The sequence below is a fragment of the Protomyctophum parallelum genome (genome assembly GCF_964188405.1).
Source record: "Protomyctophum parallelum genome assembly, chromosome: 20".
Lineage (NCBI taxonomy): Eukaryota > Metazoa > Chordata > Actinopteri > Myctophiformes > Myctophidae > Protomyctophum > Protomyctophum parallelum.
Genome location: NC_139718.1, coordinates 28118097 through 28144148, shown reverse-complemented (window position 1 = coordinate 28144148; position 26052 = coordinate 28118097). Strand labels below are relative to the sequence as shown.

The 26052-nt window shown below is 41.6% G+C and overlaps 1 protein-coding gene across 8 annotated transcripts in view; it reads right to left on the bottom strand.

The window, feature by feature from the left end:
- map4k5 (mitogen-activated protein kinase kinase kinase kinase 5) overlaps nucleotides 1-26052 on the bottom strand; it is a 48483-nt gene that overhangs the window by 18032 nt on the left and 4399 nt on the right. For 2 of the 8 annotated variants that reach the window (XM_083792367.1, XM_083792368.1), the window contains exons 3-18: nucleotides 24290-24347; nucleotides 12253-12343; nucleotides 10243-10307; nucleotides 10036-10091; nucleotides 9905-9952; nucleotides 8130-8172; nucleotides 7947-8019; nucleotides 6570-6701; nucleotides 6302-6364; nucleotides 6073-6154; nucleotides 5424-5540; nucleotides 3072-3147; nucleotides 2236-2307; nucleotides 1028-1086; nucleotides 764-831; nucleotides 49-87 (exon numbers count right to left, since the gene is read on the bottom strand). In XM_083792367.1, the coding sequence (XP_083648493.1) occupies nucleotides 49-87; nucleotides 764-831; nucleotides 1028-1086; nucleotides 2236-2307; nucleotides 3072-3147; nucleotides 5424-5540; nucleotides 6073-6154; nucleotides 6302-6364; nucleotides 6570-6701; nucleotides 7947-8019; nucleotides 8130-8172; nucleotides 9905-9952; nucleotides 10036-10091; nucleotides 10243-10307; nucleotides 12253-12343; nucleotides 24290-24347 (1142 nt within the window). The remainder of the gene's footprint in view (nucleotides 1-48; nucleotides 88-763; nucleotides 832-1027; nucleotides 1087-2235; nucleotides 2308-3071; nucleotides 3148-5423; nucleotides 5541-6072; nucleotides 6155-6301; nucleotides 6365-6569; nucleotides 6702-7946; nucleotides 8020-8129; nucleotides 8173-9904; nucleotides 9953-10035; nucleotides 10092-10242; nucleotides 10308-12252; nucleotides 12344-24289; nucleotides 24348-26052) is intronic. The other 6 variants (XM_083792369.1, XM_083792370.1, XM_083792371.1 and 3 more) reach the window with 3 other exon arrangements.

Sequence of the window (26052 nt, the reverse complement as noted above, 5' to 3'; positions counted from 1 at the left end):
GATGGCAGTGAAGTGGATGGCAGAACCGCAAGACAGTGTTAGTGTTACCGTTGGAACAACTCGTCCTCAACACTTTTGAGGAGGCTCCTTGGAATGGAGAAGACAGTGACAAAGAGAGAGAAAGATTGGCAGAAAGAAAGTAAGTGGACAGAGAAAAAGAGAGAGAGAAGGGAAAAAAAAGAAACAAAACAGGCAAACAGTCAAAGCACACGGACAAGTGAGGAAGACTTTCTAGGCTCAAAGTGACATTCCAAACAGCAGATGGGACATGTGAGGTCATGCTGTGAGACATGCAGCAGCGGTGTAGAGCGACACAAACACTATACATAGTGAGTGGTAGTAGGAGCATCCAAAACACAGTAGCTATGTGTGTGAGCAATGGATATTAATTAGGAATGTGATTAGCAGAGCAAACATGTAAGCAAAAATACAGGACAGTAATATGCTATAAATGATTTGATTGGTGTTCTACATTCGACCATGACATCCTGAATGATGACACCTCTGACAAAAGTAAACAAGCAGAAGTTGAAAACACACACACACACACACACACACACACACACACACACACACACACACACACACACACACACACACACACAATCAATGCAAGAAATGTTATTTATAATATATCAATGTAAGAAATGTAATTTATAAATTACATTTGTAATATATTTTGTAGAGGCCGGCTGAACTATGGAAGCACAGTAATCGACATTAAGGAGGTATGATTCCCATGACAAACGTTTCCATGGCTTACCTGGATGTTATTCCTCCCTCAGCAAAGGGGCTCCAGGGGGAAGAAAAGTCATTCTCTTTGCTCACATCCTGCAGAGAACCACAAACACCCACAAGAGCATGATGTCTACCAGCCTAATAGCCATAGTCCATAAGAAATCAAGGGATAAACTGATGAAAATATGAGGACATTTTGAGACAGGGATGGAGATTTAAACAGGGATAGAGATTTAAACAGAGGGACATTTTTAAACACAAATCGTAGTGAATTAAAGGACATTATCACCATTTCAGAGTGCGCCTCGGTTTCTTTCCGAAGTGGAGGTTCAAACTGGATCTTGTCAACTGTGGATGACAACAACTGTGTTCAGAGTAACAGTTTTCAATTGACTGCTTTGGCACTAGAGGGCAGCACCCCACTTCAAAAACACCCAAGCCATAGTTACCTGATAACTAGTAACATTAAAAGTGTACTCAACACTTAGTTCACATTACAGGTGACCGTTTTGGTTATTTATTTTAACATAAAAAAAGATGAATGTGGTTACTTAACAATGAGAATGACTTACACATTAGTAATCATTATAAAGTAATTGCCTCGGCAACACAGGTTTTACTGTCATAACATTCCCTTTTGAATAGTTGGACTGTAGCTTGAGGATGTCAAAGACAAACAGATCACAGTGACAGTAACCAGAGCCAGTCTGAGTGAGACGAAATACACAATGGGATACAGAGTATAAGTTTAAGAAATGGGATCAACTACTGTCAAACAATTGATCCAATGGAGATGGCTGGTTCACTGTCCATTGTAAACATGACATGCTCCTGCTGAATGAACAGGGCATAGAAAAGCAGCGGACCTGCCAGTGCAAAAGTTCTCATTTAATCAGCTTTTCGCTCCGTTTCATTAACAAGGGAACATGGTGCTTAGGAATTACAACACACTGAATTATTTCACAAGCAAGCTTGTTGTTGCTTGAGGTATGCTGAAAATGTGGAAGTGCACCAATGACTTGACCAACTGATTCACAATCACAATCGGACTCTGTGAAACTAAGAGTATACAAGTAAGGCCTTTCCATAAAGGGAAGCTGAGACATTCTCAATTTCACTTACTGTACATCAAGTATGACAGCGTCACATGTTGCCCACAATCTCAACGTTAAGTCAAGTAAAACCTTATTCAACTTCAGCCTGCAGGAAACCACGCATTGTAACAAAGTCTAATTTAGCCAACAGCTGGAGTAGGTACCTACCTTCCCCATGCACTAACTTTAGTAACATCAAGGTAGTGTATTATAAAACAAAATCTGTTATCCACAAACATGTTACCCTACTATTTATAAGGGTGTTCTCTGTGTGAGTTTGGAGTTACACACACACACACACACACACACACACACACACACACACACACACACACACACACACACACACACACACACACACACACACACACACACACGATGTCTTTACTACACTGTCACTGACCTGGGTCAACCCTGCATCCCTCAGTGAAGCTAGGGGTTGAGCATGGTCTTCCTGGGTCTGTCCCATTGTTGGCTTTGTACAAGGGGGTTAAAGTCACACATGATCATGACATACAGAGTAAGAAAAACACTAGCCCAATTCCAAACTATTATACACATTCCACTGACACACACAATGAAGGGTCTACCTACCACAAGGTACCAACAGGCACAGACCACAACACAACACAGATCTACCTCTAGAACTACTGAGCACAGCACAGTCAAACACAAAAGAACCTAAATCAATGTATGATCTACTATTCAAATGAATGTATTGAACATTCTTAACGTAAGACAATTTTACAAGAACAAGAAGCTGCAACAACTAACTGCTGCTTAAACACAACTCCACCCATCATCACATATACAGTACATAACAATTAGACCGCTTGTGTGTCTTCCGCAAAGACCCAAAATGGTGACATAATGTGTTGCACGATGGCACCACTATAGAGCCACTTTCTCTTCAGTGAATCCCTGGGGGCTATTTTTAATACAGGCTACCTCACACACTGGAGCAGTGCCAAGCCAGCACTGGTGGATTATCACGATGACCCACAGACAAGCCATCCGACTTCTCTGTGAAAACCAATCTTTCAACTGATTTACACGGCGACCAACCTGGTGTTTGGCATAAATCTTAGAGGGCCAGTAAGGCCTGGGTGGGCGGGACACCATTGATGTTACAGGGCCAGTAAGGCCTGGGTGGGCGGGACATCATTGATGCTGGAGGCAGTGAGTTGGTTTTTTTGCATGTTGATTGCGAAAGCGGAAGATTTGAGTTTATTCACTTACAGTTTATCTCTGAGCGAGTCCGCTCGGCCCTGTCCTTGTTGGTGGATCGGATGGTGTGTCTGACAGCAGAAAGAGGCTGGAGAAGAGAAATTCAAAGATTTGTTTTCATATAATCTATCAAGATCCAGCACATTTTATATAAGTGCCTACCAGGTGAAGAGCAGTTTTTGATGGTTTTGGCTGTTGAGCCCTGTAATTAAAGCCCTTTAACAAGCTACGACTCATAAGATCCTCGTTTTATTCAGAAATAAGTTAGCACTAAAATGTATTACCGTAGTAAAGGCAAGATATTCTGGCATACAGGATTCCCACACATTTAACAATGAATTTCCAAAACGTTTCTAAACCTTTTCCAGAATATTTAACCCAATTTCCAGACCTACCGGTATATAACAATCATTCAGTGCAATAATGAGTCTCTTACTCCTATGTGCAATGCCTAAATAAAGCAGAGAATTTAGAATGGTATGATTCAATAGAACCAAATGTTTTGCTATACCATAGGATCACGCTGCAGCACATTGTGAGCTTGTAGATCTGTTATTTTTGTCACATACTGGTATACATTAGGCTGCAATCATGCAGCCCGTTCGGTGAAAAACGACTTCAGTTACATATTTCGTGTAATGTTATACGTACATGTTTTGGAAAAAGTTTTTTATCAATAGCTAAAAACAATGCATATCCAAATATTTTTCCCAGGACCTTTGATGAATTCCAGGACGCTTGATAAATTCCAAACCTTTTCCAGGACTAGAAATTGTTTTTCTCATTTCCAAATATTTGCAGAAATTGCATGACCGTGGGCATACTGAAGATTTCTATGGGAGAGATAATCATGAAAAGGAATGTGTTCTATCTCCTAAGGTTTCAAGTCTTAATCTTGGTCCTTTGCTAAATAACAGGCATCTCAGTCCTTAAATCATCGGTGCATTTCAGTGCAAGAGAGATTAAAGGATTATACATTTTGAATCATGCATAACAGGGCATCACTTGATATCACAAGTGCAGACTGGGTCAAAGTCTATGCTCAGATTTTTTGTTAATCACACAGATTTTGTAACTGTTGAATCCTGTTATTAAACATTTGAATTAATTGTTTCAGAGACTCTCTTTTTATCAGAATAAGGATAGCTCTCAAGAGGATCTAGAATTCTAGATTCATGTGAATTTCTAAAGGTGAGGAATTTGGGTACTGAAAATGCGAACAAATATAATATAATTATACACGTATATGACTCCAATTATATACAGTAGACTCCTACTATACAAGACTCAAATTCTTCCATTAGATATTTTAAAATGTAAACTGAATTATAACCCATCAGAGCAATGATGGAGGATTAGACTTAATATAGAGATATTGCACTCTAATAAGTGCATATAAGGGTAGAGCACTTTTTCCACATTCAGTAAAGGTACTCTAACCTGCATTCCTTAGTGTCATTTGGCACAGTTATTACACATCTGCCTCAGTGCAAAATCTGCAAGAAGCAAGAAACCCTGAAGGAACTAAAATAAATATGGTAACCCAGAGCTAGTTCTAAAAAACATGGATGCACACTTGCACAGTCACATTATTATGCACTGCTGATGCTGTGTGTATAAACGAACAAGCTCCACTGCCAGCAGTAAATAGCCTTGAGGTTTTTCCTTTTTCATTCATTCATCATGGCCAAGACAGTGCGACTGCTTGTCTTGTATCATGGGGGTAGAACAGCAACAATGGTCTTTTAAAAGGCGCTGGTACCACCTCTTTGGCTGCCCCATACATGTGATGCTGATGCCAGTTGGAATAATAATGCACAGAGAGAATCAAGACAAGCGGGAAGAGAAGTAGGGGGAGCAAATACTTGCAGAAGAACATGAGAACACACTGGGGCAAGACACTGAACCCAGCTCAAATGTCTTCATTTTTTTATTGACAAGCTGCTGCAAAATGGCTCCTATGCAAGAATTAGCATTTAACACTGTCGGACGTATTGCTCATTTTTGTGGGTAGTCTAATAAGATTTCTGGAGCAGGCTTTAGTGACGTTCACATGATAACCAAGTAAGCAGTGCAACACTTTCCGTTTAATATTTGAAAGAAACTAGAAACTCAAATTTTGCACTTTGTGGCTTTGTTAAGGAAAATGCACAGAAAAGGGTGATTATCCACTGAAGTCAGGTATAACGTTTGTGATTAATTTGACACACAGCCCTGTCTTGGTAGCCACTGAGGTGGCCCACAGCAGTTAATACTATAAACGTCAATTCAATTAAACAAGTCCTCCTTAAACGTCATTTCAATTAAATAAGTCCTCCTTAATTTTCAAAAGAACAGGTACACTTTCCTATGTGTCAACATTACCTCCAGGTCATCATCATCCACCTCACTGAAGTGTTGGTGGTTGTCTGGGTTGTTCATCTTGTCCAGGAGGTCGACAGCTAGTCTTCTGGTCAGCCCTGTCTGACCTACAAACACATGCTGCAAGACATAAAGAAAGGTCCAAATTTGTCCTAACTTATGTAAAACAGCGATAAATATAGCACAGTGAAAGTAATACAAAAACAATTTATTTTTGTTGCTGATATATATATATATAAAAAGAATAAACTCAAAAGAATTTGTAAAAACATCTTGGGTACAGCTCATCTCCCAAATGAAATGAGAAAAAGCACCTCTCACATGAATGCAAACTACTTGTGCATAATGTAAACATAGCTAGAGAGAATAGTCATAATAATCAAGAAAATGTTGTGTAATAACAGCCAAGTCTTTGGCATTTAATTATTAATATAAAACTGTAAATATTAACAGACTGTATAAGGTACAAAATATTAGCACACACATTATATAGTTGAATGACCTCTGACCTGGAAGTGTAATACTGTACCTTTCTTCATTTTAATGAATACTTATTATTATGAATAATGTGCTATGATATACTTGATGTATGATTCACTTCATTTAACGTGATTCTTCTGATTATCAATGACATAGAAATTAGATGAATTACTGATAGAAGCTTTTCTGCAGTGGGCCTCTTCTTTGGATTCTTCGTTAGAGACACTTTCACAAAGTTCTGGAAGGCTGTGGACCTGGAGGAAGATTCACAGTGAGGCAGTCATCCTTAAAGTGGTATTTCCCTTTAAAGCACTTCTGTGATCATTTTAACATCTACTCTGGCATTTGTGTGCACACCAAGTAGTTTTCAATTTGATATTCATTTGAACAGAGATACTCACCACTTGGTCTTGTCTTTTAGCTTGGGAGGCTGAAAGCTGCTCTTTGACATGAGAAACAATGCCCTGAAAACATTTCATTATAAATAAACGTTGCAAACAAAATAATCTTTCAAGCTAAATATAGCATACTTTCGATTAAAACAGGAGGGCTACCAAAGTTATCAAAGGGCTGATGATGGAACTCTGGGGGAACACAAAAGCAGGAAGTCAACCAAGGAATCTGCAAAGGAAGTGCTGGTTGAACATGTCTGAGGAAGCTGAACTGTACCTCATAGGGTGGAGATCGAACATAGGGGGCTGCAGCTCTGCCAGTTCTATGGAGGTGATACCAACGGCCCAGATGTCACACAGCTGGTTATAGCCCCCGTTCTTCTCCACTGCTGCCACCTCTGGAGCCATCCTAGGGGGTGCACAACATTTCAGCAGTGAGGATTTGTAGGGAGGTTGGCCAGCATTCCTAACGTTGCTGGTCCAGTCCCCAGTACAGAGAAATGAATACAACAGTTTGAGCAGTGGTATGCTCAGCTGGTGGGTGTGACCAGTCAGAGTATTATCGGTTTGCTATCACATTGTGCCACTTTTTCAAGCTATTTTCGGACTGTGCTCTGTGATCAGCCTTTTATGTCTTTACTAGTCCATACCCAGGGATTTCCACCCACCATCCATACTGGCTATGCAGTGTCTCCCCAATATGCATTGGGCAGTGGTGCACCGCCACTACAAAAAATATAACTGCCGCTGTTGAAGTGTAAATTATTGTTATTTATTTTTTAACGATGAAAGACGGCTCCATCTTATGTCAGACAAACAGGGCGGAGAGCAGACGGGTGGTGACAGGCACCTCCATCCAGTTCCACTGAAAATGTTACAAAAGTCTTTGATCTTGCCGCCATGCAACGTTTATATCGTACATTATTTTTGTCCTCATCATCGTTGAGTCGGAGCACAAACAAATTTGTTTTGGCAAATGTTTGAATATGTTAATATTCTCCATTTGGAACAGAAGTTTATGTACTGGAGCTCTCTCCCTCTCTCCCTCCCTCCCTCCCTCCCTCAATGGTAACAGGATATAGGTGAGCACCTCAGGCTCAGTGTTAAATTGGCTATTTTTTCCAAAATGTAAAGATATTATACAGGTACAAGTATACATTAGAACATTCTACAATTAATATTTCTACAATTGCTACTAAACCTGTATATCCATTTATTTTGGGAGATATACAAAAAGTTGCATCATAACATTAAATCATATATACATTACTTAAAGGACCACTTCACCATGACATTATCGATGGGGAGTCCAATTGAATAGAAACTTTCTATTCCTGAAAAGTTACATTGCGAGAATGGATGCCATTTTTCTCACGATAATAAAAAATGGGGTAAAGTGGATAATTTTTCTATTATTTTCATGAAACATTTTGGACAAAATAGCCCTAGTGCCCACCTAATCTGTATCCCTGTAAATATTTATATTATTGATTTTGGTGTTGTTGCTGTTGTATGTACGTATTGTATGTCTTGATGATGAAGTGATCATATCATAGTTTGTCCTATATCAGTCCTTGAAAGATAAAGCAACAGTTTCTGAACAAATGCAACCTTTCACAGTGGATGGAGTCACTTATTAGATTGAGAGACTCACCAATAGGGTGTTCCAATGAAGGACTTCCTTTTGGCAATGGTGGCAGTTATTTTGGCGGCGACTCCAAAGTCAGCTGCGATAAACGGTGACAGATCTTTTCAGGTTATGCAATACACAAACACATAGCTGGAAGTGTTGAGAGGGTTCAAGTCCTCAGAACTCATATGGTGTCCAGCAGCTTACCTAACTTCACATCTCCGTTGTCTGTCAGAAGAATGTTGGCTCCCTGTTAGAATGAAGGAATATAATATATTCTTGGTGGTATTCAGAGGCATTACTGTGAAGCATGTGGTGTAAATCACCCATGGTATTGCACTTTGAGAATGTTGACAAATAATGCAGACTCATGGCTGTTTCATTCAAGAAAGAAAAGTGTGGTATGAAAAGTAGAACATCTTGAGGTATTCGAGCTCTAAAACAACCTCTTGTTTGAGCTCAAATACATCAATATCTTTTAATTACGTTTTGCTCATAGTATACAACCGAATGGCTTCAAATTTGTTTACATAAAAGATACAATCCATTAACTTATTTTAATGAATAAAACGTTATTTAAAATAAATAGAAAAGCCTCGTCTTAGCGGTAGATGATAGGTCTCTCACACGGGAGACCTGGTTCAAATACCAGGTTGTATTGTTTTCCGCTCTGTTGTCAATAAAAAAAATTGGGAGCTTTCCTTTCTTAGTTACTTTTTTGGATCCTGCACCCGTTGAAATTTGCGTGCACCTCTTGAAATACCAGATAGGAAATACCAGATAGGGCATAAAAGGTTCCAGACTGCAGTTATGATAGCTAGTATATCTGCAGTGGTTAGAGGTGGTCTCACTACTCCGTGTCAGGTAGGACACTGACTGGTTGAAAATGACAGTTATTTGAAGCAGCCGGTGCACCGGATCAGGCATTAGATGTGTGGCCATCTGTATTGTAGTTCGACTTCGGACATTGTTTTTGTCGACATAAAATCAATGGATTGTAGATTTCTTTTAAAGGTTCATTTTAGGTTAAAGGTTATTATTTCTTTTTTTTTAACAAAAAATAAAATAAAAACTTGATAACAAAAAAAGGGTTCCCATTTCCATGAAACAGCTTGGTCCACACACCAATTACATTTTAAGATAATAAATGAAGTGCATCTAGGACAAGACACTGTCCAACGACACATTTGTCTTTTTCAAATATTTGCCGGTCAACAGTGTCAACGACACTTCCTACATTCCCAGTAATGAACTAACATTAGAGGCCATGAAGATGGGCAACACATCGTTGAGGTGATCTTAATTATCACAGTTGCCCAAAAAAAAACTTTCCCCAGTGTATCACTGCCCTAAGTGAGCATAGGACTTACTGAGTGTTTATTTTGGCTCTGACTGACACTCTGCTGGCATCCTGCAGTGAGAGCAGAGGAAACAGGAAGAGCTCTCTGCGTAGAGCTGAGCAGAGATAATAGGCCCAGCCCTGACCTACTGCGATAACACCAGAGACAGAGACATGGGGCTGTGTGAACAGCACCAGGCAAACGCCATCTGACATTCTGCTCCAGCATCTAAACTGCCTGGTGACGGCAATGGTCACATGTACCCATGCAATCTTGTCCCCCCTTGACCCCTTTCCAGTCACTTCAGTTCACACCTTTTCGGTCACGCTGCACAAGCCAAAACACAGGCGTCTCGGCTGGTTTTATGATGGGCCAACAGATATTTATGGTGACATTGATTATATGTGCAACGACTGAGCTTACTGTTCCTCCAGCCCCGAAAAGTTATTTCTCTTTATCTCTTGCTCTCTCAAACCATCTATTACTCATGAAATGTATTTTATTGTTCTGTCAGGAACTGAATGTTCTGCTGCGGTCTTGGCCTGGTCTCCCTTGTGAGAGGTTATTTTTTTCTCATCAAAATGAACCGGGGATAAATACACATTGAATAAATAATAAAATACAACTTGAAAGGTGTAGTACCTTGATGTCACGGTGCATCTTGCCCTTAGTGTGTAGATATCCCAAGCCCTGATGAGGAAATTATTGGCACGTTACAGATCAACTTAAATTCAGCTTTGGTATGTTTCCAAGAATAACATAGGTGGAATTACCTGTATGGTCTCTCTGCACACATAGGCAATCTGAAGCTCTGACAGCGGCCCAGTAACTGTAACACACACAAAATACACTTTCTCAGATTTTTTTGTCCTGTAGACTTGGCAGCAGTGCAGTAACATAAGTGAGGTATTTAACAGTGGATGTAATACTAAATGGTGAAACTGCATAATAATGATGAAATAAGTTCTGTAATATCTCACCATGATAGATATCCTGCAGGGATCCTCCACCACAATACTCCATGCATATCCACAGCTTCTCTCGACTGACAGAAGAACAAAAGGTGAGACAGTTATGTCATTGTGCCAAACAGATTATTTACGGTTATACAGCGAAGTAGTTTCATTAGTAACAACATATGTGGGAAATGATATTTATAGCATCTACAGACAGGTTTCTTGATTTACTACATGACTTAAATGAAATAATTACCATTCCCTTGATCACATTCAAATGGCTTTAGTAAGATATTGAATGAGATCTACAGTATGCCTGCTTGTCACCTTTTAGCTACACGTGCAAGCAATTTAATACAAAATAGTCAGGAAACAAGTCTGCAAGCATCTCGGGAAATTCCCCACGTAAAAGGATTTTCTTTTGCCTCTTTTGGTTGTGTTTTTTTCACTGCTGCATGGCGGTTTGGTTTGTGCTATAACCACCATGATTTAAGTAGCATTTTATGTCTTGTGTATTCAGTAGACTGTACAGGACCTGCTGCTGCGATAAGACGACTAATGGCCGTATAAAGCAGATCAGAGACTCGTATTCCAGTTAAACCTGCTGGAAGTCATTGGGGAAGGGTGGGCGTACCGACCCTACTTCCTCTCCAGGTTCCAGTCAAGAGAAACCACTACTAAAACCTGAGTGCTGAATCCTGGTACCAACAGGCTTCGCCAACCTAGTCAGCAGCACCAGTCTGTCTAGAACTACTTTGACTGTGGTCATACTTTCACATGCGTGGGCACACTAACTCACTGGTGTGAGCAACTCAAGTCATGTCAGTTAGGCAGGCAATATCTATTACATTTGAGAGAATTCCTCGCCCATTATTTGTGCCCATGGAGCGCACAACTTTGTGTACGGGTTCAGGAGGCCAAGTCATACACTGTGACATAAAGTATGCGGAAGTGCCATTCACGCCTGTAGTTTGTGGCCGTAATACATCACTGCCTTTACCTCTGCATCAGGGCTTTCCTACAACTGCGGTGAAACAACACCACAGACACACATCTTCTCAGTCACAACCTGCCCAGCAAGGGCAGCACAACAAGGTCAATGGCCAAAGACACATCGCCGTCTGCCTTGGTTCAAAATTTATGCTGTGTGTGTGTGTGTGTGTGTGTCTCACTCAGAAAACACGGACACGTGGTGTTAGATGTGAGCATGCCACAGGTGTACAAGCTTCTAGTATCTTACAATCTTGGCAATGAAAGGAGGTTGGGCTGCCATAGCTAAATGGGTAGAGACTATAGCCCGCCGGCGCCTGTGAGGCTAAAGGTCCTAGGTTCAAATCCCTGCCGGCCCTGACAATGTGTCGAGGTGTCCCTGAGCAAGACACATAACCCCTGCACACCTTTGAGAAGCACTCAGCTGGGTGAAGCTGAAACAGAATTTCTCCCGTGGGATGAAATCATATCATTATTATTATTATTAGTAGTAGTAATAATTAATATTGTTTTCTTAATTTCTTTGTTTAGTTATTTGTGTTTGCGGTGACCAGGACACTTTTTGAGCGGTACCTCCGCTCCATTATGCAGCTATGTGTGTCCGTATGTGTTGTGTCCCTATAAGTGTCCCTGTGTCCGAGCACGGTAAGCTGCAACACGGTAACTGTCATTTCTCAGTGTCCATTTCGGACGCCGGAAGGCTTGCCGGAACCGGGCCTGCCCCCTGGGCACGTTCCTGAGGGTCTGCATGTTCCGGGGACCCACACGGTAACTCTGCTATTTCCCAAAGATTTTTATCCAAAAGAACTAACGTTTTTCTTTTTTTCTAAGTACAGTACAGAGCAGAGTACACTACAATATAGAGCAGAGCACAGTACAGTACAGTAACTATAACAATAAATGTATACAGTAGTTGCACATGATTTTCTTTTTTTACATTAACTGTTCTATTACCGTTATCACTGTGCAAACAAAATAAAATTTGTGATGTGGAAATATCAAATGACAGACAAAGGGTTGGTGGTATTCAGTGCTGGCTCTTACCACAGGTAGCTCCCAAAGTAGGCCACAATGTTTTGGTGCATGCATTCCTTCACCATGAAGATTTCCTGCTGTATGATGGAAAAGTCATCCCCTGGAAAGACAGAGTGAGAGACAGACAGACAGACAGCATCAGCACTAATGTTAATTTAAATATATGACAGTAATGAGAGGTTTTCTTGTAAAAGCCTTATATGAAGAAGATTACATTCTTGCAAAAAGATTGCTTTCCATGATTCCAACCTTCAGTTGAAAGCAAATTTAGGTCATGAATCATCTCTCTTTGCTTACAAAATAGTTACATAATCTGTGTTTTCTGAAATATTGATTGATCCATTTCACAGGGTGCTTGCCCTTTCCGCAAATACAAAATTCCATACTTTTTCAAAACAGATGATGATTTCTTATAAGACAAGTGTGTATTTCTGTTGGGAGTTTGACGTTTTGATAACCGGCGGTGATCTCATACCACTGGCAGGGAGACACACCTGCAGGTGTTTTGCCCTGTAGATGACTGAACAATGCTGCAGCTCCCTTGCTGGCAATGTCAGTTTCTTGGGATCATATTTTGCAAAACACTAGTGCTTCACTGGGAGTCAGGCCTGGAGCAATCCAGGTTTTATATCTGGGGTGTTTGAGCCATAAGATTGAATACAAAACAACCCATTTTCAAACTTTTTTTTTCTATCATTAACAAGCATGGGTGCCGAGTCCGACTCAAACAATTTAACCATTGCATAAATACACTAAATGCAATAGTTGTACAGTGCAACCCTTTTCTTGAATTGGACATTTTGCTCAGATTGAAAGGTGGCTGCAAAAGCAGGCAGTTATTACAAATAATGTCAAGATTGCCAGAAATTGATGAAAGCAGTAGCAGTAGAGATGACAATTGTAAATCACATACAGCACTACTCCTAACCCATTCTGGGCGGGCACCCATTTTGGTGTTGGCATCATGTCGTGCTTTAGCTATTGAAAAATAGCAGATCTACAAGCTCATATCGCGCCACCGAGTGGCGCGATACGAGCTTGTAGGTCTGCTATTTTTGAAAAATCGAAGAACGACTGACATTTTTAGAATCTGATCTCAGGTCAGAATGGGTTCATCAGACACAGTGTGTGTCCGGCGGAAACCTCGTATGAATCTGATCTCAGGTCAGAATGGGTTAAATGGCTGTAGTCCCAAATTTGTATTGGCTAGTCTGCACTGCTGCAATGTATCATGCACTCATTCATCGTGTCACCTTTTAATGTGTGTTACGTGTATTACTATGACCAATAAAATGTTTTCAAGAATTGCACCCAAGTTTCCATATTTTCCCATGTCTGGGAAATAGTAATTCATAATTTCACACTTTTCCAGACTTTCTAAACCTGCACACGCAAGGACCCCATTTCAGGTAGCAACAATTTTTCCATAATGAATAAACACACAATTTAAAGCAATCATTAATTTGTGGATATATGTTCCCTATCTAGTTGGAAATGTCACTATAGAGAAGGTACTTTGTTAGTTACAAAGGCTGTGCTAGGCCTGCAAGTTTGGGTTTAAGAGAACACTTTCACTAAGAGAACGCTTTCCCTTCAGTTTTGCCAAACTCAAAACCACAGGACCATAGCATTCGAATACTTCCTTCTGACTATAATAGGGCTCAGTATTTCATTATTATGTATTTGTAAAGAAAGTGGGATACAACTTTAGAACCCAAGTTACCCAACCTAGGTTTTTCACAATGTACATGTGCATCTGTGTGACAATAAACATCTTGCCAACGACAATAAAAGGAACAACTCCTACATTAAAAGTTTACGTTCTCTAGGCTATTATCCAGGCATGCTTTCCAGTCAAACACAGTGCTTTAACACATCCTATCGGTAGGAAGTTAGAAGACAAAAATATGCATCAGGCCAGCTGCTCCCAATTCTGCAGTCATACGAGGAGCTGGAACACATCAACACGTTAAGTTATAATCTATCAGAGGCTGCCGTCTCTTAAAATTGTGTGTGTGGGTGGGGGTGGGGGGTCGACATCAAGCTCTTCTGACAGAAAAACAACAGGATATATTGCCTTGGGGGGGGGGGGGGATTCTGGTAAACATTTGCTGCGGTTGGATTAATTTGCTACCAACAGCAATAATGACCACAATGATGGGAGTGAAGATCCAAAATAAGCTATCCTAAACTGTTCCTTTAAACTTTAAAGGAACAGTAGGCAACATAAATCACTGGTTTCTAAAATTTTGGATATTCTCATATATCCATAATAGATAGCCAGATTAAAAGGTTTACTGTGTCCTTCAGACAGAGAAACCTAGTTCCTTGCCCTGAGCATCAGTGCACGAGCTCTGTGCCAGGGAGCTCAATGCTGAAGCCTAATTAAGCACTTATATACAAGTAGGTGACACCCGGGTACAGAGCTGTGAGTAGACCTTTCCCTTCCTGGAACTGAAGTCGCTGAGGGAAAAAGATGAGGGATGGAAATAGTTTGAGGGTTACAGTGGCTCTTGTTTTGAAAACACATGCATACGTACAAACACAGTGAGACAATTGCTGTGAAGCAGCCCTGCTCTCAGCCTGTCTGGGAGAGAGTTCGGATCTCTCACGTGAGGTCTGAATAAAAGTCTGGGTGGAATGCCAAGACACGCAATGCAGGCTGACCAGTAAACAACAACCCAGTGCGCTTCCACAAATATCAACCCAACTTAGCTATCAGATGCAGTCACCGGCTAACAATGTGTAGCATTTGTTTACTTTAAGTTAACCAACTTAACGCTGTAGAACTGTGTGAAATTTTTAAATGAAAGCTGGGGGCCCAAGAATAATATATTACCTATTTGAAACAAACACTAATTATCTACAAATATAATACGAGATGATTTGATGCATTCAAGATAAGGATCTAATAACTTTGACAGAAAACTACTTTTAGTGTGCGACAATGTGACACCAGAGCATGTGAGCGGAGCGGAGCGGGAGCGGAGCGAGGGGATTTTGACGCGAGCGCGGAGTGGGTTTTTAAATGGGTCAGATTGACTTCCGGAGCGAGAACTGTCCTCCGCTCCAAGCCGCTCCGAGCCGCTCAGTGCACACGGCACGGCACTGTGCAAGCTTGGCTAGCAGTTTACATCAATCATTGCCTTTCAAGCAGGCCCGGCACCACGGGGGGGCAAAGGGGATATTTGCGCCCTTAAATCAACCTCTTTGCCTTTTGTGCCCCCTCAAAATCTCAATTGCCCCCTCAGTCTTTCATCCTGGCGCCGAGCCTGCTCTCAAGCCCATACCCGTAATCTGCTTGACGGACTGTCCATGAGAATAGACAGACATTGCGTGTCGACAGTTTACATATCTGTTCTTTTGGATTTGGACACATGACGATGGGTAGCCTACAAACTTGCGGCATGGTGCTCGCAGTGGTACATTAAAACAAATGCCATACTTCGGTTGATACATTTGAACTGGGTCTGTTTTAATTATTCTATGATATTTTAAATAACGAAATCAAGCTAATTTACATCATGCTCCAAAAAAGACTGCATGGTTGCTGCAACATGCGGTCTGAAACGAAGGCCTTCAGGTTTAATTAGCCAATTTCAGGGAAACAGCATTTTATTTAATTTTTTCCCCCGTCATTTCTTTCTGCGGAGCGGGCATATCTGAGTGGAGCTCGGAGCGAGCACGGAGCGTGGAGCGCTCGATGCGTAAATGAAGTTGAGCGCTGAGCGAGCGTGGAGCGGCGTGGGGGGGGGAATCAACATGAGCGAATGAGAGCGGAATTAAAGCCGTCCAGAGCGAAGAGCGGATTTCTCGGCCGCTCCGCTCCGTTCACATGCTCTGTGTGACACATAAAATCACAATTCCAAACCATTACAAGGCCATTGCAAATTAGTAAATTACACTTGTGGGGTACTCAATTTGGTGATAATTACATATTATTGCATGTGTAATTACTGTGTTTAACAGTTTAACCTCTTCATTTTGAGAGATACTGATGTTCAATACATCATTTTCACTGCATCACTGTCATGCAGCAAATGCAATGAATAGCCACAAAATAATTGGGAGGACAATTTCAGTCACAGTTTTAGAAACAAGCTGAAAAATATGGCAGGGTCCCAACAAGTTTTGAAACGAGGCCTCAAAGCAAAACCACTTCCTCTAAGACTCAGAACAACTTCCCTTTGCTCTTTGAATACCAAGCTGTGTTCTAATTAAATGCAAGGTGTGTAATTTGAATTCATTGTGGTGGAGGCACTGCAGCAATTTAACCCATTGCAGCAATGGAACCAATTTTATTTATCATAAATCACTTAAACTTATGCAAGTTGAAATAAGATGGAATGGTCTGGACTTAGGTAATTTCCTAACGTAAATAAACAATGTTACAAAAAATATGTTTTGTTGAGGTTGACAGTTAAAAAGTATCAGAATAATTGCACAGAAGCTTGACATTAAAAAAAGAAAAGCATTGGTTAATACTGTTCCCTTTATCATTTAAATGTTTTGAGTCAGAGTAGCGGAAGGCCTCTCACAGGATTCAGTTCTACTGCATGCGCTAGGTGGATGGCTCTAGTCTAGAGCAGTGGTTCTCTTCTCAAACATTTTCATGTCAAATTAAATACTGTACCGTATACATTTGGCCGTAGAAATCTCTCAAAGGTCCTGATTATTCATCTTCCTTTCAGTGATTATATCACTAAGTGAAGACATGTTTTATTTGTTTTTCCCATGGATAAACAAATAAAACTTGTCAGAAGGGCCTATTCTGTGCCCAAGAGCCACTGCAGCCTGAGGGCTGAACCACTCCCTATCTCTCTTCTCTGACCTGCCTTCATACCAGTGTCACTGATCCTGGTCCAACCTGTTTGATCCCATGGTTGGGACAACGCCGTTTACCTGCAAGGATCATTTAAATGAGCAACAAGAGTCCTGTTAAAACAGTATGCTTAAGGCTGGGTCTTGAGAATGGGTCTGTTTTTGTTCACTTACATTTTGCTAAATGGTAAATGGTAAATGGTGCATTTATATAGCGCCTTTATCCAAGGCGCTTTACAGAGATTGTGCATTACATTCACCCATTCACACACACATTCATACACCGATGGCAGCGGAAACCATGCAAGGCACCAACTAGCACATCGGGAGCAATTAGGGGTTCAGTGTCTTGCTCAAGGACACTTCGATAGTAACTCTGGGGGAGCCCGGGTTCGAACTGGCAACCTTACGGTTACCATCCAGGCACTCTACCCCTGAGCCACCGCCGCCCTACATGATGCGAGTGTAGTACAAACTTAGGTCCTTATCTTGCACGTGACCTTAAACCTTGTTCTTTTTGGGGGTTTTTTTAACAGTACAAAATGCCAAATGAAAAATGCCAAATGTTTAGGAATAAGGGGTAAGGCAGTGTGCAACATAGGGCGATTAGTCCCCCTCAGGGACACCTGGTGCTGCTGGTTTTCTACCTGGCAAGGCAGTTAAATAACTGGCGTTCCAGGTAAAACCTAGCCATAAACTGAACCTCTTATTATAGCCAGAATGACAAGGAGGTCTCTTGAGTGGTGACTGCATTTACACCAGTTACATCATGGAATGTATATATTGAATTAGGTAGCTGTATCTATGACCACCATATCCATTTCAGCCATGCTAATGGTGACAATGTCTGTTAGTTATCTGTGTGCAAGTATACGTTTCTCAACTTCAAGCCAGACAGACAACTATTCCACAATCTTGGGAATGCTCTGTAATTACGCCTCCTGAAGCCATGAACGTAAGTTGTCATCCGATTCACATTTACACAAAAATATTATTATTAATGTTATTATTAAAAGAATAGCTTCAAGTTCAAGTCCCTAGGAGGATATATATATATTCGAGGCTTTGAGTAATACGACAAATTACACAACTACAAAGGTGAAATGGAAGTAGTTGGGAGGTGGACATCCGCTGTAGTTTCTTCACATTTTCAGCACTTCTGTTGCACAGACACTATGGTGAAAGCATTTGAAAACTGAGGGAGTCGACAGTCTGTCTCGTGAGTCTTGGGTACAACTTGCAAGTATCGTAATGTAGTCGGTGTATACCCACACAGCACACACCCCATTTAACACCGGCTACCGTTGCAACCCTAGTGATGGTGACCCTAAGGCCTTTCGTCTGCACCATCCTTTAGGCCAGTGGTTTTCAACCCTTTTCACATCAAGGACCATTAGTTATTCTGTATTTGAACCACAGACCTCTCAGACGAAAAACTAAAGAATATTTTGTTGTCGTTGGATAAGATTTTGTCCAATACCATGCTGTATTGATGTTCAGGAGAGATAACAGGCAAACATTGATCAAAATAACAATTCTTCTACATTCTCTAATTGTGTAGACTTCTTGTAAATTAAGTAATGCAGATGTTTAACAATAGTTTTACTCTTGAGGGCGTAAAATTAAACCAAATGGACCGCCAAGGTCCATTTGGTTTAATTTTACACTCAAGAGGTAAAGATCTATAAGGGTCCATTTGTTGACCAACTCTCCATTTAGCTGGGGACCACCTGGAATCCCCTCAATGACCACTGGTGGTTCCTGGACCACTGGTTGAAAACCACTGCTTTAGGCCAAAATTCCCAATTGATCAGATATCTAAATAAACTGGCATGAAACTTGTCTATTGCTTAATTGTCTCCACCAGGCCGAAGGCATGGGGGGAGAGTATGTTTTGCACTCCGTCCGTCCGTCCGTCCGTCCGTGTGTCCGTCCGTGTGTGTGTGTGTGTCCGTGAGCAGCTAATCTCCGGCACCGTTAACCCGGTCGATGCCAAATTTTGCACACACACTCCCTGGATGCCAACGATGAACCTCTGCCCCAAAAATTCCAGAACGGCCTGTTATAGCACCACCAGGAGGCCGCTTTGTGCAAAACAAGTTTTTGCACAGTACACCTACAGATTTTGTCGCAAATTGGTACACAGTCTCTCTAGAGCCATTCAACGAAACGGGTCTTTCAGATTTCTCAGACTCCATCCTGATTGGTTAAGATTGGCTTCCAAAGTTCACAGGAGTGCTCAGTTTCAAACAAAATGCTGCAAATCATGAACACATCGCGTGATTTCCGTGAAATTGTGCACGCACATTCCCACTAGGCCGAGGAAGAAATGCCACATGAACAATTTCAACTCAGCCTCAAGGTGGTGCTATAACTGGCCGAAAAGTGTTTTTACCTCTAATTTTCATTGTTTTGTTCCACTTTTGCTGTGGCAATGTAAACGTCACACACACACACACCCAAACAAACATGTTTAAATTACTCCTAAACATTTTTGCCAAACATCACACACTCTCCTATCCTCCTGGTGGAGACCTGTGCCTAGAAGGGCACTTTTTCTAGTTTATACTCTATTGCACGATGGTGTAGCTCACCAAACATAGCAAACCTACAAGCTCACATGCATTGTGAACCAAGTATAAATCAGGCATAACATGCCTGATTTTCTGTGTGTGGATCACACAATTCAGTTATTATTACAGGGAAGGTTCAAGAAATCTCTATTAGTACAATACATAAGACAAATGACCTAGTGTTTTATAGTGAATGAATGCCCCATGTCTGGAAAGACATCAGAGAGATCATTTAAATTGCTGGGTTTCTGTGTAACACAGAAAATGATATTCGCCATGTTGATCCTGTTGTGGAATATTGTCTATCTATGCCTTAGATCAGATCTTGAGACCACAACACTTAAGATCAGCTCTACCATTCAGCACACAGATGTGCTGAATCTTCCCATTTTAGCGTTCTTTGGATCTCAGAGGGTATGATGACTAGTGTTAAAGCCAGCTTTAGACAAGCTATACAACTAAAATGTGCATCTCCCCACCCCCATTAACAGTGAGTGTGTGTGTGTGTGTGTGTGTGTGTGTGTGTGTGTGTGTGTGTGTGTGTGTGTGTGTGTGTGTGTGTGTGTGTGTGTGTGTGTGTGCGCGTGTGCGTGTGCGTGTGTGTGTGCGTGTGTGTGTTCGCTGAGAGGGGGGGTAACACTTGGCAGACAGTTTTGACTTTACCAGCCAGCGGGTATTTTGTATTCCCATGTTAATTGACTAGAATTCTCATCCCAGAGTTACGTTGCCGCGCACTATGGGAAGAAGGAAATTGCGGGAGTTGACTCCACATGTAGTAACGGATGGGTTATTAGTTATTATTATGTGTCCTTATTAGTGTAGTGTAGTGTAGTCAACACGTTATGGCTCATACACACTGCCCGGTATTTGCTCCGATTATGCTGTCGGGGAGCATTTTTGGCGCTGGCCGACAAAACCCCTGATCTGACGTTAAGCGGTGCCCAAAAGTTATAGATCACAAAGGCTTTGCAGGTAGAGCACATGACATGGCCCTAAAAATATATATAATTTTAATATAAAAAACTATTTTTGCATCTGCCGCTTGAGATGACCTGAGATGACTTGATTGATTGACATAAAAAAGGGCCTGTCAGCTCAAACACACAATGCAATAGTTGTTGCATACAATCATCAGTAGCAAAGTCAAATACCAAAAATAAAAACCCTACCATTTCCATTTCCCCCCCTCTATTTCCCATTCCATGTGCGTTTGTCTTATAGTTTCTCTGGCCTCTGTACTACTGCCACCTACCGTCCATTCATTGTATTACACAGTGGGTGAAAAAAACACACCCCTTAAGACTAAACCCGACCCATCAGAGGTGTGGCTTCCAGAGGTACCTTTGACATGACATTTTGTGTGTGTGTGTGTGTGTGTGTGTGTGTGTGTGTGTGTGTGTGTGTGTGTGTGTGTTTCGATGTGCAGGGCGTTGCTGAAAATGAGCACCTGTGCTCAGCTACTTCCCTGGGTAAATAAAGAAAAAAAAAAGAAAGGTACCTTTCAAAACCTATAGAAGTCAGCCTGGTACAGACGAAGGGGACACCACTGTATGTAGCCTCAATTACATTTTGTAACTATTTTCTGCCATGGGATGATAGTTTTATTTGGTGGGTATATGACTGGTCGTTTTGAAAGTAGCTCTGAAGTAAAAAGAAGTGTGGGCAGCCCTGGTATAGATGAATATATATATATATTCATTCCGTGGGTAAATCCCTGTAGGCTACCCACATATTGGTAGCCTATATTAGGCCAATATTGGCGTTATGCATTTCACTTGAATAATGTTGTGTGCGCACGTGCGCGTGCGGAGAAAGACAGAGTTATTTCGGAGAAAGACAGAGTTATTTAATGAAAGTGAAGATTATAACGTCCTGTATTGGTAGCCTATATTAGCCCAATATTGGCGTTACGCATTTCACTTGAATAATGTTGTGTGCACACGTGCGCGTGCGGAGAAAGACAGTTATTTAATGAAACTCAAGATTATAACGTCCTGTCTCGCTGCCGCCGTGTATAGGCTGCACGGCTATTCCTGTGTGTGTGTGTGCGTGCGTGGCGTGCGTAATGAAATGTACTCGGCAGTATGGCTGGCAGGCGAAATGGCGAATTCAAACGGTGTATTGTAATAGTTTGGGACAAACCAAAAAGTGTGAAAGAACAATGTTGATGTAACTAAGAGATTCGCTGAGAGAGAGCGATATTTAATATACAGAGATTTAGAAGGAATAAGCAAAATCGTGAGAATTCCTCTCCTTCCTCGTTTCTCTTCTCCTGCGGGAGATCAAAATCAGATTCTGAGAGCTAGTGTGGGCCTATTAGAAGACAGGGCAGTGTTGCCAGGTTCGCGAATTGTAAGCGAGTCGTAGTGTGTGTTGAATGGCATTTGAATGTGGGCTTGTGAATGAATTTTCTCACATGTAATTTGTGCTCACTTGCATAGACCTGGCGAATTTAGCGTGGTGAAAGGGCAACAGTGTTCCGGGGGTGTGGGTGCTTCGGGCGATAATGTTTGTAGTAAACAAATGCATTGGCGGTGTGAGTGTGGACGGGAGGCATTTTTGGTGGCAGTGCCAGTGTTTGGCGGGTGGTGTCGAGTTTTGGCGTTCGGCGCGATAGGAGGAGATAGGTCCCGAACACTGCGAAGGTAAGTGTGTGACGTCACTGCCGTGTGTGTGTGGGTGTAGTGTGTAAGATGGTGTTGTGGGTGTTGCAATAGCGATGTAGCAAATCAGATTCTGAGAGCTAGTTTGGGCCTATTAGAAGACAGGGCAGTGTTGCCAGGTTCGCGAATTGTAAGCGAGTCGTAGTGTGTGTTGAATGGCATTTGAATGGCATTTGTGGACTTGTGAATGAATTTTCTCACATGTAATTTGTGCTCACTTGCATAGACCTGGCGAATTTAGCGTGGTGAAAGGGCAACAGTGTTCCGGGGGTGTGGGTGCTTCGGTCGATAATGTTTGTAGTAAACAAATGCATTGGCGGCGTGAGTGTGGACGGGAGACATTTTTGGTGGCAGTGCCAGTGCCAGTGTTTGGCGGGTGGTGTCGAGTTTTGGCGTTCGGCGCGATAGGAGGAGATAGGTCCCGAACACTGCGAAGGCAAGTGTGTGACGTCACTGCCGTGTGAGTGTGTGTGGGTGTAGTGTGTAAGATGGTGTTGTGTGTGTTGCAATTGCGACGTAGCTGTTGTGGCTTTGGGTTTCTTGCCATGTGTTGGGTACAAGTTCTCTAATGTTATAATAGATAATTTGGGGTTGACAGTGCTCCATGTGCCAAAGCAAATTGCATAGATTCTATACACTTCTTCCAAGTGTTTTGAGCTGATGAGTTGTGATTATGGGGGTCAGTGAATGAAAGAGAAAACACGGAGGGGAATCGTTTACTCCAATGACCGATAATCAGCCAGGCTTTTCTGCATGTCAGTGGTACAAAGCCCTCTGATAATCCCACTAATCTGGATCACACCAACGCTGTGCTGTCACTGGGTCATCAGTCCAGACTGCAAGGAGAGCACAGTCATACAATGTTCTCCTCCCCCCTCATAATAGACTGAGGCTCTTAATCTGACTAAATCCAGTTTTAGAACATGTGTGCGCATGCCATACATATATATATACATATATATATATATATATATATACATATATAATTCTTTAATATTATTTCATAATGGTTTAAGTTATGTCTTGACTCGATCCCATATTGTGGTTAGTGTTTCTATAAGACATGTCAGATTCTAACTGCACTGTATGGCTGATTGGTATCGTTGCTGTATAAAAACATTTCTCCAAGTTGTATTCCTCATTTGTGCATTCCCAATATTTTTCAACACCTGGACTTTCTAAAACGGTTTAAGGGATAACCCTAAGACCCTAACCCTGCCACAACACGACAGCCATCCAAAATCAGCATCTCAGAGATAAAACTAGAAAAAGTGCCCCTCAAGGCACAGGTCTACTCTCCACCAGGCTAAGGTCAGGTTGTGGCCTCCTGGTAGCGCTATAATAGGCCAATGTGAAAAGGGCCATTAAATGGACAGATTTAGTTCTTACACCATTGATGGCAATTGGATGATTTGAGGCATTTTGTTCCAAAAATGTGTTTTGCAAAAGTCCACCTGTTGGTGGCGCTATAACAGGCCAATGTGAAAAGGGTGAGATATATTCCTCAGTCTAGTAGGAAAGTATGTGAAAGATTTCATGTAAATTGCACGCTGCGTTCATGATTTGAGGCTTTTTGTTTCAAAAGGGCCAATCCTGCAAACTTTGAAAGCCAATGTTAGCCAATTAGGTTGGAATATGAAATATCGGACAGATCCATCTTGAACACATTACTATAGAGATAGTGTGTAACGATGTGCAGGATTTTTGGACAGAATCTGGAGGAGTAATATCATAAAATGTGTTTATCAAAAGTCGGCCTCCTGGAGCGATAACAGGCCATTGTGGAAATTTTGGTTCATCGTTGGCATCCAGGGAGTGTGTGTGCAAAATGTGGCATCGACCGGGTTAACTAACGGTGCCGGAGATTAGCTGTTTACAGACAGATGGACGGACACACGGACGGACACACTAACAAGAGTGCAAAACATACTCTCTCCCCATGCCTTCGGCCTGGTGGAGACAATAATTGTTTTATGAAATCACACTTACCTGGCTCCAACTTTATGATCTTCACTGCAGCAAGCTCTCCCGTTTGTATATTTCGAGCCTGAAATGTAGAAGAATAGCCATTTTGAGAAAAGTTTGGAATACTTTTACTAGAGGACAATACAGTATAGAAATTGTTTTGCTTGTTACTTCTCATGCCTGAGAATCCCATCGGCAAATAGCGGCAAAACAGCGACCCCTGTTGTTCCTCGAAAGTTGACGTGAGTCAACAGTCTGTCTTGAGAGACTACTTCTCATGCTAACCCCAAAGCTAATTACACATTATGTAGCTAACAAGACAAACTGTTGGGACATCAGTTACAGCACTGGCCTACATAGTCAAATCCAGCTTGTAAAATTAACTCTGTGTAAAGGTCAATAATTAAAATTTAAAAAAAAGACTAAGATTTCCTTTCGCATTTTAATGCTTTATTTCTGATATGCCAGTTTAGAGAACGAGGAACCAAGGGCTGGAGAGATGTGTGAGACAAGATAGAGTTCAGATTCAAACCAGGTTCCTCATGTTCACAAGGAGCATAATTATGGTCAAACAAAACTCAGCAACAAAAGTTCTGAAACTTAATTTTGGTCCATTATTTCTCCACTTTAATAATACCAATTGTTATTGTATTTTATATAATTTTAATTTGTCACCTTTATAACGAGGTATAGATTGTAAGGATCAGGCATTCGTGGAATGAGCAACATAGCTAAACTTGTGGAATGGATAGCGCCTCCAAAACATGTGCCAAAATGGCAAGTGGTTGGTATTCAAATTCAACCCTTGCTTTGAGTTGCTTAGTGGATTGGATGATTGCACTCTTCCACGGTAATAAGGGGAAGAAAAACACATATTGGCCATTTTTACACTTTATTAATTTTACACTCTGTGTTAGGGAACTCAGTAGCGGGTGAAAGATCCAAAAGCAGCTGCAACAGCTTAGCACCATGCTGGTCACCAACCTAGCCACATTTTGCTGTGGGATGGCTTCCCATTCCTCAAACAGGTTTTGTTGCAAGTCATCCAACGTGGTTCTGTTGGTCACTCTAGCACGTACAGCACGCCCAAGCTGATCCCACAAGTGTTCAAATGGGTTGGGGTCTGGACTCACGGCAGGCCATTCCATCCTCTCCACTCCCAATTTCTGGAGGTACTGTAGGCTACTCTGTGATGATCCCCGCTCTGGGGTCATGCCTATGTTCCCTCAGCCCTATGTTCCCTCAATCCAATAAGTGCAAGTGTAATAAATGTAATAGTGTAATAAGTATATTAGTGTAATAGTGTAATAAGAGTAATACAGACAGCATTATTTCCCCCAAAAAACAGCTCGTCTCGTCTCATCTTTTTTCTCGTCTTATGTTTCTTGTCTCGTTTCGTCTCGTCTTTTTCTCTCATCTCGTCTTTTATTTCTCGTCGCGTCCTTTTTTCTCGTCTCGTCATATTAATTTCTTATAATTATATCGGTCCCACAGCTACCCACATGGCAGACCTTTGGTAGTCTGTAGTGTCATTGCTGTAACTTGGTAACTGCAATGTGTTCTGTTGCTGCAGGGTGAACTATGGGTAGCATTACAGTATAATTGATGCCTTACAGCCCACCCCCCCCCCCCCCCTGTCTATTATGGAATGAGGGAACATAGGGCTGAGGGAACTTGGGTACGGTCCCTGGCTCTGTGGGGGCGAGTGTTGTCATCCTGGAAGATGGTGTTAGGTCCCAGATTCTGAATATATGGGATCGCCATTGGCTCCAGAATTTAATCTCCCG